At 39.3% G+C, this 20469-nt stretch overlaps 2 protein-coding genes across 2 annotated transcripts in view; one reads left to right on the top strand and one right to left on the bottom strand.

Annotated features, from left to right (window-relative positions):
- Positions 1-20024, bottom strand: part of TDRD9 (tudor domain containing 9) — a 92278-nt gene extending 72254 nt beyond the window's left edge. The window contains exon 1 of the mRNA XM_064460882.1: positions 19812-20024. Coding sequence (XP_064316952.1) covers positions 19812-19978 — 167 coding nt within the window. The 5' untranslated portion in view covers positions 19979-20024. The remainder of the gene's footprint in view (positions 1-19811) is intronic.
- On the top strand, positions 11643-13207 carry RD3L (RD3 like). The gene is made up of 2 exons (XM_009505375.2): positions 11643-11941; positions 12910-13207. The coding sequence occupies exons 1-2, from the start codon at positions 11643-11645 to the stop codon at positions 13205-13207; spliced, it is 597 nt and encodes a 198-aa protein (XP_009503670.1).
- Positions 20025-20469: the final 445 nt, after the last annotated feature.

Genomic DNA, 20469 nt, shown 5'->3' with positions numbered 1-20469 from the left:
GAAAATTCAGTGTCTGGCTGCCCAGAGAGGTTGTGGAATATCATTCTCCGGAAAGACTCCAAACCTGCATGGACACGTTCCTGTGCACCCTGCTGTAGGTATACCTACTCAAGCAGGGGGGTTGGACAAGATGATCTCCAGAGGTCCCGTCTAACCCCTACCACTCTGTGATTCTGCGATAATGACAAAATTAAATACCGCTGACACTTCAGGGGAATTACTAGGAGGGAAACACAGTTTAGCACCGGAAATTGTTGACACATCCAATTGGAAGTGCTCTCAAATACACTGGGGGTGCCTTTCTTTAAATAAATTCAGCTGAGAAAGGTAGTCTTTTTCTTCAAGCTATAGAATGACCTCTAATACATCAACAAGGCCATCATAACAGAGTATACTCAGTAAATTTTTGTATTTGAGCATCTGAAATATTAACCAAAGCATTTTTGCATACACTTAGTTATATCAAAGTAGAACCAATTGCCCAATCTCAACCATAACTGTGACAGGTAACTTATCTGGCTCTTTTCAGTGACAATGCCAATGCAAACACCGAATACAATTAATGTCTTTAAAAGCAATGTTTATAAAAAGCCTTATTAAATGAACAGATACATGGAGTCTTATTCCCTGAAAAAGTAACACTACTTACGCAGCAAACCTGATTGAAATAAGAAAATATTCACATATTTGATGAAATTCCAAGTACTAAGATGCTTGCTTATCCAATTTCAGATAATGTTCTATTAACTATTTAATTTTTGGGTAGCAGCTCCTATTCAAGGCCATATAAATTCACGAACATTTCCATCTTAGAGACAAACAACTGAAAAATCAAAGCATTCTAGGGCTATGTTTTAAAAAATTTTTATAGATGTACTTTTGCTTATTTAGTTCTACCTCATTTGACTCAAAAAACCCTGTTTACATGGGACTGGGAGTTGAACATAAAACTAGTGTCACTCATTTTACAGATCACAAGAGGACGGCGGCCCTAAGTCATGGCTTCTATCACACACACAAGCTGTCCACCTACTTAAAGACCTTTGGGTGGGGGTGGGGGGAGTGGCACAATGGGAAGTAACTTGAAAAAAACCTTAGCCTTATAGCATATAGAGCAATATTTTGCTGTACAATTTTAGTATGATATATACAGTAGACTGTTTCAAAGCCTCTCTTCTGAAACTAAAATAATGTGACACTTTACGTAACTGAACATTTGCCATGACAGTAAATAACCTTCCACTGGGTTTACTGAAGGACATACTAAAAATTACTTTCCTTTTCACTGGCAGTTGGCATTCCATACTTTTAGAATAATGGTCTTACCTGCAGAAATATGCTAACTTTAAAGAAATAATGTACTGTCACTCAAAACCCATAATGTTTCAGTTGCAGAAAGATTATTATCAGAATTCAGAATAAGTGAAACTATTAAATACTAAAACGCACATTTTACAAAGTGGTTTACAGATTATTTTAAGAATCTAAGAATCAATGAGGTGCATGCTTTTTTCCACTCAAGGGAACTGCTCTAAAAAGGTAATATAGCTAGATATAATGATAAAGTTGTCATATGGAGGCATCTTAAAGGCTTACACTGCTCTTCCTCCCAACAGTTATTCAAAGCTCCTGTTTTAAAACCTTAACTAGCTGGGGAGAGGGAGAGAGAGGGAGCACACTAAAACTACTTTGCAAAATCCTGAAAAACTCAAATGAAAACATTTGGATTTGGATAGACTGTGTAAACTCAACACCCCAGCAATATTTCTTCTATGGCAAACTAATAGCTCTGTAAGACCTTCCGTCTTCCACCTTACCCACAGTTAAAATCCAAGATAAATAACAACCACAAATGCCAGGATGAAACAGCCCAAATCCTCAAATTTATTGTCTACTGCTCTGGGATTTTATGCAAGTGGGGAAGACTGGGATGAACTGCTGGGCTTCAAAGAACTGGATTCTTCCTGGAGATGAGCTGCTGCTGAAGTCCTCTTTCTGAAGCCACAGCTCAAACAGGGATGTTCGGAAGAAGGCAGCTATTTCCTGTGGCAGATGGTGACAAGGCACACAGGAACTACCTCTCTACCACACGTGAAACAGTTAATTTTGTAAATTAATGTTGTTATAATCAGTTATGAATTAGAAGTTCAATGGGTGTTCATATTTATTAACTTAAACCAAAAGCACAGTTCCTCTATCAAGCATTGCTTCTGATCCTTCAGCAACATTCACAAGACACCTACAGTCCTTAAAACTTCAAAATTCATCCCTTCCCTCTAACCACAAAGGCAAGGAACTTGGCCAAATAGGAAAAAAAGAAAGAGAAAAATCCCCACAACAAGAAAATTAAAACAAAAGCATTTGGTTATCAGCTTGGAAAAATCCATCTTAAATAAATATCTGAAGAAGATACAATGCAAGTAAGAGATTATGCTGAATTAAAAAATATCTGTGAAGACTAATATCAAATACAAAGTCCCCTCAATTTCAAACCGATGCCTGTAACTCCCCTGCCTATTAGTGAAGTGTCACCAGCACCAGAGACATTAATGCTACAGACAGTCCAACTGGAAGAAATCAGCTTCAAACATGTCCTGATTTTATTGATCACACCAACAGAAGTACAATGATAGCCCACACAACTTTCTGTCAGTTAACACTGCTAAGAGAATTATTACTGCTGTTAGCTGTCACAACAAAGGACCAAACAAGGAATCTTACCAAGAGGCCTCTCATGTAGGCTCATGGCAAGTTTTGTTCATAGTTGTTAAAAAGCAAAAGCTGTAGTCAGACGCTGTCTGAAGCAATCAGCACAGGTAGAATTGCCATCTGTCTGCAGCCTGAAACAGCTACAGTGAGTTGTTCTGTGAAATCAAAAGAAAAATGCACTGCAAAGTTGATCATTAAATCCAAAGAGTGGGGCTGAGTTTATAAATGGAAGCAAATCACCCGACCTGCTAGCTACAGATAGCTACAAAAATGAAATCTCTCTTTTCCCAGATGACTGGTAGCATTGGTGACCTTTCTATGTAACTGTTCCGGGCCTGGATGCGAGAGAGAGTATTTTCTTCACAACAGCTCTACAATGCCGCGTTTTAAATTTGTGAACAAAACGATATCCCTAACATACAACTGTTTTAGTTATTGCTGAGCATTTTTGCACAGCATCAAGGCCTTCTCTGTTTCTCACACTGCCCCCCCAGTGAGTAGACTAGGGGGTGTGCAAGAGGTGGTGTCCCCTCCCAACCAGGCAAATAACCCAGACTAACCAAAGAGATATTCCGTGCCACATAACATAATGCTCAGCAATAAAAAGAGAAAAGAGGGGGGTTTTGGTTAGTTTTGCCATCTATTGCTTGGGAACTGGCCAGGCACTGGTCTACCCATGGGAGGCAGTGCGCGACTGCCTTTGCATCACTTGTCTTCTTTCTCTCTCCTTCCACTTTTTCACTTACTAGACAGTTTTTATGTCAAACCCAAGTTTTATTGCTTTTTACTCTTCCATTCCTCTTCCCCCATCCCACTGGGGGTTAGTGGGGAGTAAGCAAGGGGCTGTGTGGTGCTGGGCTTAACCCACAACAAGAAAGTATCAGCCCTTCACACAAAATCCAAGGCAGCAAATCATAGTATGTGACTGTATTACCCACAGATGTTAAACAAATATGGAACATATACCACTATGCCAATGCATTGAAACATTAGCTAGCTAGCAATTGATATGACCTGCTATCAACACTTTTGGTCAATTATGATAATTTGGTCAATTATGATAATTTATTGGTGTGTCATTATGAGTCTCATTCATGGAGAGATATACTTCAATTGCAAGAGTCAACAGTAGCTCACATGGTATAGATGCCATAAAATCTTCCCAAGTAAAGAATAAGCAGCTTCTTCTCCACCTGTTCACATCATTTGTCACTTTGTTGCTTGTGTCAGTGCAATATTTGGTTAAATGGAAGCATTTTTGAAAGGTTGGTTTAATTTTTATCTAGAATCACTTCAGTGAGGCAGTTCAAAAGCACAGCCCCATGGAACAAGATGGCAGGTGAGCTAACTGCTGCACAGCACCAACTTCTAGATCTGGCTTTCTGTCAAAAAGAAGGGTGCTGTCCATCAGCACTCTCAATCGGCTCCAAGTACTGAACTTGTCACTCTTACAGATAGGCATAGTAGTAGCTCCAGGTTTAACTAGACTGCTTTTTTATTATAGGATCTGTTTGTCAGTTTAGGAAGTTCCTTTGCATATGTGATGTTAAGGCACATACGTTACAACTAAAGTTGTCTTGCTGTAGTCAGAGCTGACTTGGATTTGCAGCTTTTTTCTGCAAGAATATGGTTACAAAACAATACTTCTTCACAAGAAAACACTGCACTGGAAAAACAGGTGATCTCTAGAAGACTTATTCTTTGTGTGAATTTCAGATTTTGCAAGGATGTATGCCTTCTGTACTACAGCAATTTATTACAGTAGGACTGAAAGGTCATAATCAGAACGTAAAACTTATTTAACCACAGATCATGCAAATATCTAAGTTTCCTGTCTAAAGAGATTACTTAGTTTAAGAAAGCTTTCAAGAGATTTCAGAGGGCATTAGACAAAACAAACATCATCTGTCATCTCTTTTTAGCTAAGAAATATTACCTTGCCATGAACAGTCACATCTTCTAAAGTAGCTAGTATTAAGGTTAGTTATGATGACTGTCAAATAAGAACCCACTTTAATGCTACTGCTTATACTAGAGGAAGTTTCCTATAAACATCCACAAAACCACCTCACTGTTATTCTTCAAGTACTCCTTTGGAGTTATATATTGCCACTGTATCAACAAAGCTAAAATCCAGGTATATTCAGCACCCTCAGAACACACATACCACATTGGCTCATTCTGTTTCCCTGTGGTAAGTTTCAGCTATTTAAATCCATGTTTTCTGTTGTACTTACATCACAAGTGTACATAAATATTCTTAAAACAACAAATAGTTGTGCTATCCCTTCAACATAGGGCCGAGGGCTTCTAGCTGGTAACATACAAAGCTGTAACAGTATTGACAAGGAGAAATTCAGAGGTTTTAACCCTGAAGAACTTTAAAAGCAAGCAATACTTCAGTAAACGCCAAATCTTTGCAGCCTCACACCAGTTATTTGATTCCAGAATATCTTAATCTCCAAGTTCCCCCTCACAACTGTGATGTTAAACAGAAAGAGGCAAAATGGAAATTCCTAGAACAGATGAGACATTTTGAGTACACATCATTTCTGGGTTAAAGATCAGTGCCATGAACTGGACTTCCACATCTTCACACCAAGCCCCACACAAGACAGCTGAACAAAACCACTTCAAAACTGAGGGTTCTCACAGCAAGTGGCGGGTTTAGATGCATCTCTTCAGTACAAAACACACGCAGAATGTAACAGCCACCATGGATGCAGCACTGTCTTAGGAGGAATTCTCTGAAGATGACATACACTAATACCACATCACATTGATGCTCCTTTCCCCTCAGTCAAGAAAGAACTAGTAACAGACTCCCTACATATGCCTTCCACTAACCAAAATGAATCAAGCAGTAAGTGGAACAGTGCCTCATATTTTAAGGGTGGAAGAATATAATAGAATAAACAGAGCACACGCCCCCAGTAGGAACTGTTCTGCCACATGCATCAGGGCACGCTTGTTATTCTGACTGGTAACCCATGGAGCTAACCATTACTAAGATCACCTTCTAAATTAGAGGCTGCCTCTACGCTTACTGAAGCCAGTAGGGAAATAAAACCCCTCACCTTCGCATATTAATCTATTCTAGGGTAATTTCATTTAAATTATGCTTGCTTCGTGTACTCACACATGAGCTCTGCCATGCAAACCTCTCTTTTAGATTGCCCAGCTCTATTCAACCACTCCTAAGGTGAAATATTTATTCTTCATATGGTCTGAAGTCACAGAATACAAGTCAACACATCTAGCTGCACGGCCATGCAATCAGAGCTTCTCCACAGGCTTTCATTTCTACTGTTCTTTCAGAAAAAGGCTTCTGAGAAGTATAGATATTTAACTTACATAGCTAGAGCAATCTGCAATGGAAACCATACACAATCATTTAGTTATTCCTTATGGAATTGCTAGAAAAAGTATTTTGTACTCTCTTAAGAAAGAGGAAAAATAAAGTGTTCCCCTTTTCTCTTCCCCTCCTCTAACATCTCCACAAACCTGGCTACCCAGTCTCCTAGACAGCTGCCTGGCTGAGAAATATTTTTGTTGTCTTTTTGACAATTACATAAAAAAGTAAGAACTGTTTGATGTGAAACTCCCATTTCCTTGGGGTTAGGTGGAGAAAGAGGAAGACATTGACACTTCAGAATACATGGACACTCGGAGTACATGTTTTCAGTACGAAGAAGTCCACAGGACAGAAATAAGCTATCACCAAGGTTTTTAAAAAAGTCTGTTCTGTACTTAGCCATTTTAAAATAGAAAGAAATAACCTGTGTGTCTTACATGCAAGGAAAGAGATCCCATTTTATCCACTGGCTGCCACCCATAATTCCTTATTTACCAAATCAATTTTCAATTAGCATGTGTTCTTGAAAGGCAGTTGTTTTGGAATAAGGCTCTTTGCTGATGAACCTGGACCTGCCATAGCAAGAAATGAAAGACCACAAAACCTGTCTGAACTGATTTATGAAAGGAAACCTGTGCTTTGGCTCCAGCAACCCTTGCTGCTCCCTCAGTTCAATTTGAGAACAGCATCAGAAGACAAGCCTAAAATATGCTACGGAAAAAGGAATGGCAATCTTAAGAGGAAGCAAAGACCCTTTCTGATCTCCCTACATAAGCAGAGATATTCACTGCAGTTCAAATAAAATTATTAAGTTAAAGAAACAACAGATGCTTTAGGAATTCATTACATTCCTTGCCTTGAAAATTAGGAAAACAAAGTCAAATAAGGAGGTTGAAGGAAAGTTTAAAAAAGTTCAAAGAATCTTCAATTTACATTTTATATTACATACACAGACAATTAAGGTTAATTTACAGGGGAAAAAATCAAATGGGAAAAACGCAAACAACTGCTCTGCTGCAGTGGCAGAGTAAATTATGGCTTATTAAAAAAGGCAGAAATTACTTATCATGATATAACTAATATTATGGTCTCACTTGAGTATTGCAATGTGTTTTAGTCACTAATACCAGCAAACAAAAATTCAGAAAAGGGAAATTAAAACTATAAAAATATTGTTTTGGTATGCTACAATAAGGAAGCAAAAGTGCTAGGACTGAAATTTTCAGAAAATTTGCAGAAGTGAGTAATGAGATAAAGTGCCAAAGACAGAGATTCCGAAGTTGAAGACCATAAATCACTAAAAAACACAGCATCTCTGAGTTATCTAAATTTACAGACTGGAGGCAAGTGCAGGATTCCTTGATGAATGTTAAGAAGACCAAACATTTTTGCCCAATAACGAGAGAGTCAAAGAACATTGACGGGTGAGCGGGGAAGGCCAGAAAAAGCAAGAAACCTGGAGATAAGTGATAAAGACTTCACATCATTTGCAATTTTATCATTGTAATTTTAGGAACAGCCTAAAAACTAATGAAAGGAATCAAAATATAGCCTTCCCCCCAGGTTAAATCATAACATTAACTGTGGTTACTAATAAAGACAAACTCAGTAATACCTTCCGGCACTTCAGACTCACTATCAGCCAAAGGCAAGCTGAAACTTCCATCCCAACACAACACTACAGAACCATGAGTACATTTAGGGATAGTTAGATGGAATTGTAACTCTCCACAAGTTTTCCAGGTTTAAACACTGGCTAGCCACTGCATAAAATCATAGAATGGTTTAGGTTGGAAGGGACCTTTAGAGGTCATCTAGACCAACCCCCTTGCAGTGAGCAGGGACATCCTCAACTAGACCAGGTTGCTCAGAGCCCCGTCCAACCTGACCTTGAATGTTCCCAGGGGTGGGGCATCTACCACCTCTCTGGGCAACCTGTGCCAGTGTTTCACCACCCTCATTGTAAAAAAAAATTTCCTTATATCCAGTCTAAATCTACCCTCCTGTAGTTTAAAACCATTGCCCTGTATCCTGTTACAACAGGCCTTGCTAAAGAGGTTGCCCCATCCTTACTATAGTGCCCCTTTAAGTACTAGAAGGCCACAGTAAGATCCCCCCACAGCCTTCTCTTCTCCAGGCTGAACAAACCCAACCCTCTCAGCCTTTCTTCTTAGGAGAGGCATTCCAGCCCTCAGATCATTTCTGTGGCCCTCCTCTGGACCTGCTCCAACAGCTCCATGTCTTTCCTGTGCTGAGGGCTCCAGAGCTGGATGCAGTACTCCAGGCAGGGTCTCACCAAAGCAGAATCACCTCCCTCAGCCTGTTGGCCCCCATTTCTGTTGATGCAGCCCAGGATATGGTTGACCTTCTGGGCTGCAAGCACACATTGTTGGCTCTTGTCCAGCTTTTCATCCACCAGTACCCCCAAATCCTTCTCTGCAGGGCTGCTCTCAATCTCTTCATCCCCCAGCCTGTATTGATATTGGGGTTGCCCCGACCCAGGTGCAGGACCTTGCACTTGGCCTTGTTGAACCTCATGAGGTCCTCACAGGCCCACCTCTTCAGCTTGTCTAGGTCTCTCTGGATGACATCCTGTCCTTCTGGTGTGCCAACTGCAGCGCTCAGTTTGGTGTCATCTGCAAACTTGCTGAGGGTGCACTCAATCCCACTATGTCACTGATGAAGATATTAAAAAGTACTGGTCCCAGTACAGACCCCTGAGGGATGCCACTCATCACTGGTCTCATTAAGGACATTGGGCCATTGACCACTACCCTGAGGATGCGACCATCCAGAGAGTTTCTTATCCACTGAACAGTCCACCTACCAAATATCTATCTCTCCAGTTTAGAGACAAGGATGCTGTGGTGGACCATGTCAAAGCCCTTACAGAAGTCAAGATAGGTAACATCTATAACTCTTCCCTTGTCCACTGATGTAGTCACTCCACAACAGAAGGCCACTAGGTTGGTCAGGCAGGACAGAAATACTGCTCGACTTTGAAGTTCCCAATGCCACCCTCACATGAGCAGTCATCTCTTCCTGAATACATATCTAAAACACATACAAAAGCGTAAGTGATACAAAGTTGCAGCTTCAATATTCTCCTACCAATGGGAAGATAAATATCATTCTCAGTATCCTGCCTCACAAAATTTGATGATGCAACCGAAGATTAGGTGTAAAAAACACACACACCACACCCCCCAAGAAATCCTGTTGTAGGCTTATCATTTAATGAAATCGCACACCTTCCAGTATGCATCTCCTTAATTTGCAAAGACAGTACAATGGTTTCATACTGTACAGCAGTTTACTTTCCAGTTTGATACAGTGGGAAAAAAATGGTGACATGGTAACTGTGCTGGAAAGGAGGTGGCAAGAAGCATTTTAATTTCATCTGAAAATCTGTCAGGACAGTTCTGTCATCATAAACCTAGCTCCCTTCCTTTTTTGTAGTACCATGTACAATGCAATGTGAAAACCTTCCCGTTGAAGAGGATTAATACTGACATTTGAATTTTTCCAATGTATAAGTAGTATCAGCTTTAATAACAACCATACATGTCATCCTTTATTTTGTATGACATCTAGAACAAATTTACGGAACCCTTGTTCTCCCAACAGTTCAATACACTAGTGGAGGTAAAAAAGTAGGAATGAAAAATACTTACAGGAGCAAAGACAGTCATTAGAACAAGAAAGAGCAGAAGAGAAGGCATTTCATATACCACGCCCGCTCCTTAGATTAATAGGAAGAGACCAAATAACTGGAACGGAAAATGGCTGCTTCAGCGACCTTTAGTGTGCACAATGCCATCCCTGAAAATGAATCTTGGAGCAGGCAACTGACAGCCAGTTGAGAGGGAAGCAAAGTCTATGGTAAGACTTACAATTCTGGGCTTTTTAGATCAGTCTGACCTCAATTTGCATCTCTTTATCATTCTATTCCTTTAATTAGATTAATGTGTCTTTCATGGCACACCATAGGTGTTACAGACTGGTTTCTTTAAACACATTTGAAATGTTAATTAAAAATGCTAACAGCTATGCACAGTACTGAAAAAAAACAAGTAGTACCATAAGATTGATGAAATTCATCTGGAAGAAGTATATAATATAGCAATAAAATCCTAAGCAACTGTCAAATAGCTCTTTTCTGTTAACACTCACTTAACAAAGGCTTTAGATAATCTTTACTAGAGAAAGACTATTCTTAACTGTTTAAAAATGACAGTGGAACAGCCTGATCCCCCTCTAATGGGAGAAAAGTCTTCCAGCATCTCAATGGCCTGAAAGTTTAGTTTGATGATAAAAGCAACATAGTTATTTTTAGCACTCTACAGGCATAAAAATACAGCTTGAAACTGTGACCTACAGCTATGCACAGCCAAGCATCACATCAGACGACAGCCTTAACTTTAGCTAGAAGCACGTCTGTAGTTGCTTCAGACTATCATTATTCATCTCACTACCAACAATATCTTTGGATGGATTTAGCAACAAGCATTTGAAATTGTTACCATCGTTTTTTAAATTGCTGCCATCGGCAGAACTCAATTCAAAGGTAGGAGATCTTAATGGACTTTGTAGAAAGTATTTGAGAGACCTTGTTAGGTTAAATGGATTACTACTTTCATCCTCTGTACCAGAGAGAAAAGAACCTTAAAAGCAGAAAAACTTAAACTGTCATATTCAGTAAAGAAAGTCATTTTTCTAAGCACAGTTTGAGTAAACAAAAAAAAAAAAAGAAAAAGAAAAAAAAAGAAAAAGAAAAAAGAAAAAACCTTGTTTTCTTCCAGAAGTACTAACAGCCTGGAAAAAGGATATGCTAGAATAAGAAACCTTCAAGCAAACTCACCTGAAACAACACTGTCCATAGACAACTGCAAAGGTAATTTATGTTATTTTATTCCAATTAGTATACTTGTGTCTGCATGACTTGTAAGTAACTGCATTTTAAAAGCCTATTCCACCAGGTTCTTGTTTCCAGGTTACGTAAACAAGAATTTATCTAAAATAAAAATTTATACTGAAGTTTCAAAAACAAATGACTCAGAGTTCCAGCACTTAACTTTATTGAATCACTTTTTAAATGTATGGGTTACCTCTAATTTTGGAGGTTTGGGGTTTTGTGTTTTGTTGGGGGATTTTGTTCTTGTTTTGTTTTGGGGGGGGTTTCTTGTTTGATTGGTTGGGGGTTTTCGTGGGTTTTTTTGTTTGTTGGTTTGGTTGGTTGGTTTTGTTTTTTTTTAAACTGTATATACTACCAGGATAAAAAAGATGAAGTATTTCCAAGATTATAGATATGCAGTTCTAAATACTGTAAACTTCACATAGTTATGTTAACTCAGAAAACAGATGGAAAATATTATAAAACATAAGGCTTATCAGATTTAATTATGGCTTGGTGAATATCCTTATCACTACTTGTATTGTACTGCAAAATGTTTAGAATCATTAATAAAGTTTCCTTTAAACATTCAGCTACTAAGAAGGAAGCATTCCGGTATAAATACTATCCGTTGGACAAAAATAAGCAAAGGGGTTTTTTTTCCTGTCCCCTCACAGCTTAAAAATGCCACTTTTTGGCTGGATGAAATGGTCAAAAAATGATTCCTACAAACCCACAAGATATCCTGGATCAGAAGTAGTTACAAAAACCCTACTGAGGGAATTGAAATGGCACCTGAAAGAGCGCGAGAGATTACTGCAAGAAATTGAAAATGAACAAAAAGTCCAGAAGACTGGCATGGATTACAACTGGCTGAAGAACTACCAAAACCCTCAGGCAACAATCCCAGCTACCGAGCAACGGCAGCTCGAAGTGTTGTGTTCACAAATCCAGCCTTGTCAAACGGGAACTGTTCTCAGCAGGTAATTGTTTCCTATTTCTCCAACTTTGAGTACTCTAAGTAACATGTTTCTTCTGCCTAATCCAAGTTTATGTTTGGCTCTGATCTTGCTTCCAAAGTAGCAGTGACTAGCAAGTGGCACACATTTTTACAGATACTTTAGAAATTACAACTTTATTTTAATACGTTGTACTTGACGGAAGCTTTTATCAGGATTTTCCTGTTCTGATCCAAAACAAGAGAAGTCTCACATGATTAAACATGTGACCTCTCAATACTTTCAGTTTTTCCTCTTTTGTCCACAATATTTATTAAATAGCAACCCAATAACCAAAAATCAAAGGACTAATGTGATGCACTGTCACGCAGAAACCCAGACTCACTGTCCAAAATACATGAAAGCTTCTAAAACTAGAAAATCAGTGTCCAAAACCAAAAAGTCCCATTTTTAAAAACCAAACAACCCCACCCCCTTTTTACAAAGAAAAATTCTCCTGTGCCTGTATTTTAAATACACTTTCTAGGGACATGTAGAAATGACAGAATAAGCCTATGTGCCTTTTAAAGCCCAGAATATACCTAAAGGGCAAAGTCAGTTTAAATCAAGTTACCCAGACAGGAAGAAAAAAAAAACCACACACACAAAAAAACCACCCAAACCCCACACCAACAAAAAACTCCACCCCCCCCCCACCTAAAAAAAAACCCCCAACAACCACGAAACACAAAAACCCCAAACAACCCACAAAAAAAACCAAACCCAAAGCATACCCAATAACAATAGCTTTCAATCCTCATAATAGCTGGACCATATCCAGCGCATTGTTCAAGCTCTTTTCGGGGAGGTGTGTGGGGAAACGTGGCAGCAAGGAATAAATGACACCAGAATGCAGTCATTTCCTCCTCCTTCCCCTCCCCTCAAAAGAGCAGAGAGGAAACAGAAGACATTTCAACACTGATGATTAGATTTCAATTTTTATTTGTTCCTAGGTTTCGTGAAGTTTTGGCAGAAAATGACGTTTTACCTTGGGAAATAGTCTACATATTCAAGCAAGTTTTAAAAGATTTTCTTACTACCATTGAGAGAGAAAACCAACAGGACCAACTGGTAGATGCATGGAATACAAATTGCTCTGAACATTTCAGCCTGCGTGGAGACAGTTCTAACAAACCAGACAGAGATGAAATCCCCACAGTTTCAAGTTATGTCGACAAAAACACACGAAGCATGTTTCCCACCTTCTCTCATAGAATCTGGAATCTACCCTATTACTACCCATCAAGTTAAGTTGGTTTGTGTTTCTTTCACAAAGCTATGTAGCCATTTATATTCCTTTCTTGTGATTGCTACCCACAAACATAGGAATAAGAAATATGACATCCTCCCCTTTTTTCCAAGGTCAGAAACTAAAATCCTTGATTATAGTTAGTCTCCAGTATACAAACATTAAATATGAACTCTCCTCTTATCATTACAGTTCCTTAAAGATGATGTGTTTGAAGGTACCTTTTAACCTAAAAACATAGATGTTTCTGAAAAAAACTCTGAAGCATTTCATTTTTTAGCCACATACAGCTAGATGTATTTAAACAAAAAAAAGACTGCTTGCCATGTTTTGATATAGCATCAATCCACAAAGCATTAGGCAAAACCGTCTGTATTTGTCACATAGCTTTTAAGCTCTATGGGAACTTTATACTGTGTAAGATAAATGGTTTAATATAATATCAGTTATACCAAATAAACTGATAAATACCTTATGGAACTGAACAGTTATTTCTTAACTTCAAGAATAAGTTCTGAAATGAAAACAATGTCAGAAGTTGTACCAGACTGCATGTACTCTTTCTATATTTGTTCCAAACTGTACTCTGCATGTGCTGAAATACTGTGGAGGTAGACGACTAAGTGAAAACATTGGATATTTAACAACTAGCTTTCTATTCTTTAGAAAATTATTGAATTATTTTATTTCAAATAGTTGTACTTCATTTCACTTATTGGAAGTTATCCTGAAACCCAGACTCTGCATTAAGCTTAAACATCAAATCAGACAGTACTTTTCTAGAATAACAAAAGAGGCAACGGATCACTTCCAAAGAAAGAGGAGATCATTTTAAATTTAAGAAAATTTTGTGGTTTTCAGTTGCTGTGATCTACCACTGTGGGTTCATAATAAAGTTTTACAAGACTGACTGGATACACAGCAGTTACGGTCACAGCAGACAATTAGAGCAGAAAATGAATGAAAACATATGCCAGAACTCAGTTTGCTACATTTCCAACTGGGCTCCCATCACTCCGTGTAACAAATTTGTACATGCCTTTTATGTAACCTCTTCATCTCCAGATTTCCTTTTAATCTGTCTGCCACACCATAAAAAATGGGCAAGACTCATATGGCCCAATTCTCAAAATAACTATTTTGCAATCACAGAGGAAAACTGCTTCCTCTGATATTTTCTCCAAATGTACCAAAGACGACATTCTGATTTCAAGTCGGTAACATACAACTGAAAGATATTTGCTTATGCTCCACAGTAATATCCCCCATCCAAGAAAGAATTTACTAATAATGCAACATAAATTAGATTAAACAAATGGCACAATATTTTCATAAAAGAATAAAAATACTATTTTAAAAAAACTTGAAAAACTTACAATCTAGAAAACATTTCACACATAAGAGTGGAATATAATACACACATGGTGAACATAATATTCACAAGGTGAAACAATCGGAACTCTTGCATACACCTAACTGACAAAGCACTAGGGGACTAGAGTAAATCAGTTCGTAAAGGTTTAGAATAATTAAATAATTGCAGCTCAATACCAAAAGTAACCGGTCCCTCCACTTTCCATAAACTAAATACACAAAACTTCCCAAGCACGTACAAACTCATTCTATCCACACTCGGAGCTGGCATAAATTCTTTGCCCTCCTTTTGTGCAGCTGTCAGCTTGTGGATAAATAACAAAAGTGTTGATCTCAACTTACTCTGCCCTACTGATGCAGTTCTAAACAACCCAGACATGGATCCCTGCATGAGGGCAGGATGGTTTGAAAATGTTTTCCTCACTGATAAAGCTCCCTAAAGAGTTAAACTTCAAGTACTTTTTCCACAGGAAAGAAGATAACAGGTACTGAGTGTATAAAAGGATTAGCAGAATTAATACTAGATTGAGAATCAACATCCTCAATGATGGTTTCAGAAAAATAATTTTTATTTGGTCAAATGTGCAAGATTCTTGCCATGGTAATTCATATAAAGTCGTTTCTTAAAACAGTACCTTCACAGCTTTCTATAAGAAAATAGGTGAAAAAAAGCCCCAAAAATTTAGCTTCTAAGTTGTAGTTTATGGGAAAATGTTAGGCCAGTAAACATGCAAGGTCCCCTTACCTTTATGATCATCAAAAGCAGGTAGGAAACCAAAACAAACAAACAAAACAAAACCAATCCCACAAGATGACTACAGATATAACTTACCCATTCTTAATAAATTTTACTTCAATTTCACTTTAATGTAAGCAAATGCAGTCTTCTAAGTCTAGAAACAAGGACCATCAACTACAACATATGCTAAAAGGCAGTCACTGAATAATAGTTTAAAAAATTACCTAGGCATCACAGCCAACTGAATGTGAAATCCCAATGCAACGCTAAGGAAACGCACAAAAATATTTACCTACTTTTTTATGCATGTTTTATTGATTAAATTGATCCCAGGCTACTACATCCAGTTCTAGTGTCCACACCCGGAGTAAAAGGGAGGGAGAAACCTAACTGGGAACTGGAAAGGGTACAGGAAAAAAATTATCCAAAGCTTGAGAAAATGCCTTCCTCTATGACCTCACTTTGACCATTTCTTCAAAAACAGAAATTAGAGATAACTTTACAGAATATGAGCACTTTCATCCAATCTGAAAGTGTTATGTACTCTCTCGCTCTAGTTAAAAAGCAAAGAAATGCACACAAAAAGCAAAGGTGTAAAACCAAGATGACAAACTAAAAAAGTAAAATATGTTTTCAAAAAAATCTACTAGGTTTACTGCAACATGCTACAAAGAGATTCTGTACCTCAGTCTGTCAGCTAAGACAAGTTGTTTTCTGGAATTTAGTTTACACTGAGATTTCAACTGCTAACACAGTTGAAATACAGCTGCAGGCCAGTCATCATTTCCCTGCTGAAGATTACTGTCTGAGAACTCAACTGTTCCTCTGAGCACTTTTTATTTATGGCCTACATGATTTGCATGAGGTGATCTGAAACTATATTGTTCCTTACACTAACCCAGCTGATATCTGTGACACAGGCAGGCAGCTGACACAAACCACTCTGGTGACAGATAGGTGAGTGGTAATAATTTCAAAGGGCAACAATGTCTCCCACCTGCACAAGGTGTTCTTTCTGTTTGCCAGGCAGAAGAAAGAGTGTGCAATATTTTTAGCCAAATAAATTGGCTATAAAAAAGGTCTAACTTGGTGAAAGCTACATCTGTGCAATGCAAGAAATCAATGAGAAAATAACCACATTTTCCACACTTAAGCCTTTAAGGGTTTTAACATGAACCAAAATTGCCTTGATAACAAGGAGGAATTTAAGGGTCTAAATTTCTTTTCGTTCAGTTAAACAATCAGAGGAATTGAAAAGTTAATCAATGAACTATTTAAGAATCAAAATTGTAACCGCAGTTTCTGATAACTATTATCTTTCCCTAACAAGCTCAATTACTAATACTGCTATTCTAGAGGTAGTTCCAATAAGAAGATAATTTTTGAAGCCCTGGAAAATGATGCATCATTGGTAAAAGAAGAGAACACATTCTACATCTCTTTTAAAGGAGACATGAGGCTTTTAGATCCCATTAGACAGTCTCAGTAACATCTTTGTAAAAGATGAGTTATTACACACACTTGTGTGCAATAACACACCTGTTATTACCGTTACCAATTTGGTATTAAACCTACACTTTCTTACATATAAATCCAGACAAAAGAGGAAGGAAGACAGTTGCCATCAATAATCGTATATCTGGCTTGAAATAAATATAAGCATTTGAAAAAATTTTAAATAATGTTGGTTTTGATTTTCTCAAGAAACAAACCAAGACTTTTGAAGGAAATATTAAAACAGACTACTATGCCAGAAGCAGCCTCAACAAAAGGGGAGGAATTATTTTGTTTTCAGCTCTTCAAACTCTTTCTTAAGAAGCCAGTGAATAAAAGCTAAGCATTTCCTACTTGAAGCTAAACTTTCTCATGATTCTTCAAGTTTTGCAAAAACCCTCTATATGTAAGTACATTCCTAGAATGGTGAAACAGAAGCATATATGGAAACAAAACACAGCTAAGCAAGCACACCTTCTTACAGAGGTTCTTTTCATTTTGCAGCAGCACATACATGCACCTATCATGTTACACTCAAAGATTTAGTACATGTCTAATGGTGAGCAAATTCTGTCCACAGTTACATAAATAGCTATTTAGGATGCATATTCCCTCTCTCTCTTTCTCAGATGGAAAAGAAAAACATAAAAACAAGAACCCACTGTAAAAATAACTTCTCTCTGTTAACACAACTCTCAAACCCCACAATTACGTTATATGCTAAGGCTTTTCAGTGGAAGGAGGCATCAGACTAATGAAAGATTTGTCTCTGCCTAGGCACACAAGGCTTGATGAATCTTGCTAATTTCTTCCCTGTTACTTTGCAGATTTTTGGTGGCTTAGTGCTCAGCTGTGTTCAAGAATTTCTTGTCAAACCCTTCCCAAGTACTACAGAAATGTTACTGGCACCTAAAAAAGGACTAAGAAGTCCCAGACATCTTGTACATACTGGGTTTAGGAATTGCATTCACAGTAAATAACCTAAAAAAACTCTATAAAAATCTGCCTGGTCACTTTTAGAAAATATAATAACAATTAATTAATAGCTACTTGCATAAAACCCAGTAGTTCTCAGTCAGAAATTCAGAGCTTGCTAGTGGCAGCACTTTTATATTAAAGGATGAGAGAGGGTAGATATTTTGATGTGCCAGTTTTGTCCTTTCCTTGAAGCAAAGACAAAAACCGAGAGTCTGAACAGTCTCTACTGAACTGTCAGAATATCTGCTGTTAAGATGTTGGGCAAAAGGTTCATTCTTTCTCAGAAGCCAATGTACACCCTTTAAAAGAGCTCCTGAAATACAGTGACCCCATACTGCTATACATCATATAGGAAAAGAAAGACCCTCACTCTAGACTGTACCTCCAGCTAATTTTGAAAACGACTTTAGTATACTAAAGTGCATACAAAACACCTTTCTGTAGCCGCCATGGATACACTAACCAAACCTGATCTAAATATCAAGATTACTATGCACTGCCACACCACCTTCCAGTTTAGGCAGCACCCAAGTTTGGGTTTTATTTTTTTTCCCAATATCCAGACACTAGTGAAAACCAAATATACCTGACTGCTCTGCAAATATGCATAGTATTCTCCTCCTTGGCTGTAAATGCTGCCATCTGAAAATAAAACACATCTAACGAGTGACATGCCAATATACCTTGAACTAACAACACCCTGGTAACTTAAATGCTTCAGATAAGTCACAAGAGCAATGAACATAGACAGTTTAGTTAGAAAACACACAGCAGTCAATTCAGGAAAACAGACCATAAACCACTGCTCAGAGAAAACAAAAGTTTAAAATAATGGAGAACACCTATTGTAGGTGACACCAGAATCAAAACTGGTGGAAAACTGCTGGCTCGAGAGGACCATTAGAGGAAGGAAGCATAACAGACAAGAAATAAGTAAAATTTTCACAAATTTGTAGCATAATGAATTAAGCTTACCAACAAAGTTATAGGGTGGGTAGCACCTACTTATTATTAAGAATATTTCCTTATGAACTTTGGTATAAACAGAGGATGAATCTACTCAGAAGTGTTACAAGTTACAAGTAATGCATGAAACACTACTAGTCAAAAAAATTACATACTGTAAAATAGTTATTCAACATTCATGGCTCAACCACTGAAAACAACATGACAAAAAAGCCAGTAATGCTGTTAAGAAAGTATGGGGCGAAAACAAAGATCAGCCCAAATCAGCAGTGTTGCTCATGGATTGAATCATATAATCACTAAGGTTGGAAAAGACCTCTAGGATCATCAAGTCCAACCCTCAACCCAACACCACCCTGTCTCCTAAACCATACCCTCAAGTGCCATATCTACACGTCTTTTAAATACCTCCAGGGATGGTGACTCCACCACCTCTCTAGGGAGCTTGTTCCAGTGCCTGACCACTCTTTCGGTGAAAAATTTTTTTCTAATATCCCATCTAAAATAGTTAAATGCATAAAAACACACTCTCTGAGACTATTATCCCCTAACGAACAAGCAAGTTTACTCCTGAATCTCATTTTATCACTTGCTACTGCCAAAATTCCTAAGCTACACAGCTGGATCAGAACAAACCAGGTCTGTTCTAACCATTCCACAGTTTTTCAACAGCACTTTCTGCAGTTGCACAACAGCACGAAAACACTTCAGAGAAAGCAAATCCTATGCATACCGTGTCTGGTGATGATCAATAGAGGTAATTAGCAAGTCAGAAAATAGCTTGAGTATTAGACCCACAAAAATACACCTACCCACACCTGGCCTACAGCCACAAACACCCTACACAGAGGCTGTCAGGCCAGAACCTAATAACTACACAATGCCACGCATGCACAGACCCCACAGTAATGCACTGCACACCTGTGGCCACAGGCACATGCACCACTGGAGGAAAACCTCCAGTTTTCCAGGTGGTGTCCTCTCAGTCAACCCATCACCCCGGGCCTGGGGGGCATCTCCCCACCAAGAGCAGAGGTCCAGCACCCCACACTCACCCCACAGCCTCTAACGGCTCCTGTGCGGTGGGAGGGCCTGGAGGGTGGCAGGGGGGGCCGCGCAGGGCGCCGGCCTGCGCCTCCTCGCCCAAGAACTCGACGGCGGTCACGGCTTTGCCGATGGTGAACCACTCGCTGATCTGCTCCCCGGTCAGCCGCCGCAGCATGATGGCGGCGACACGCGCCTCGCCTCACTGCTCGCGCCTCGCGCCGCCGCTCCGCTTCCCGCCCTCGACCCGGCCCGGCCCCTGGCACGTGACCTAGCGGCTCCTCCGCCGCGGCTGAGGCGGGGCCGCTGTTCGTCCCTCCCCTGCCCTTCCCGGGGCAAGGCTCCCTGCCTTCTCAGCCCCGAGCGGTGCGGGGTGGTCAGTTTACCCCCTCACACCCCCAGAACAACGGTCGAGAGCGGCTGTGGAATCCCAGCCGCCCTATCCTTCCCCTCACCCGGTGGAGCCTGCCCGCGGGCACGCAGACGTCTCAGCTCGCCTGAATGTGACCAGGCGGGTGCCTCCCGCTCCCCCGGCACAGGCCGTTCTCTGACCGACGCACCACGAACAGGTTCGGGACGGGCCGTCCCGGCGCTGTTCCTCGCCCAGGGCGCCCCTGCCGCGTTCCCTTCTCGGGAAGCGGGAGTGAGGTGCAGGGTGGGCAAAAACAC

Source organism: Phalacrocorax carbo, chromosome 9 (genome assembly GCF_963921805.1).
Source record: "Phalacrocorax carbo chromosome 9, bPhaCar2.1, whole genome shotgun sequence".
In the NCBI taxonomy this organism is placed as follows: domain Eukaryota; kingdom Metazoa; phylum Chordata; class Aves; order Suliformes; family Phalacrocoracidae; genus Phalacrocorax; species Phalacrocorax carbo.
This window is presented reverse-complemented; position numbering and strand designations above follow the sequence as displayed.

What these genes read in the sequence shown, in the direction of transcription:
- RD3L (XM_009505375.2), top strand. Translation starts at nt 11,643, where the DNA reads ATGCCACTTTTTGGCTGGATGAAATGGTCAAAAAATGATTCCTACAAA. An exon ending in ACGGGAACTGTTCTCAGCAG is followed by an intron (nt 11,942 to 12,909) that starts GTAATTGTTTCC and finishes ATTTGTTCCTAG; the next exon opens with GTTTCGTGAAGTTTTGGCAG.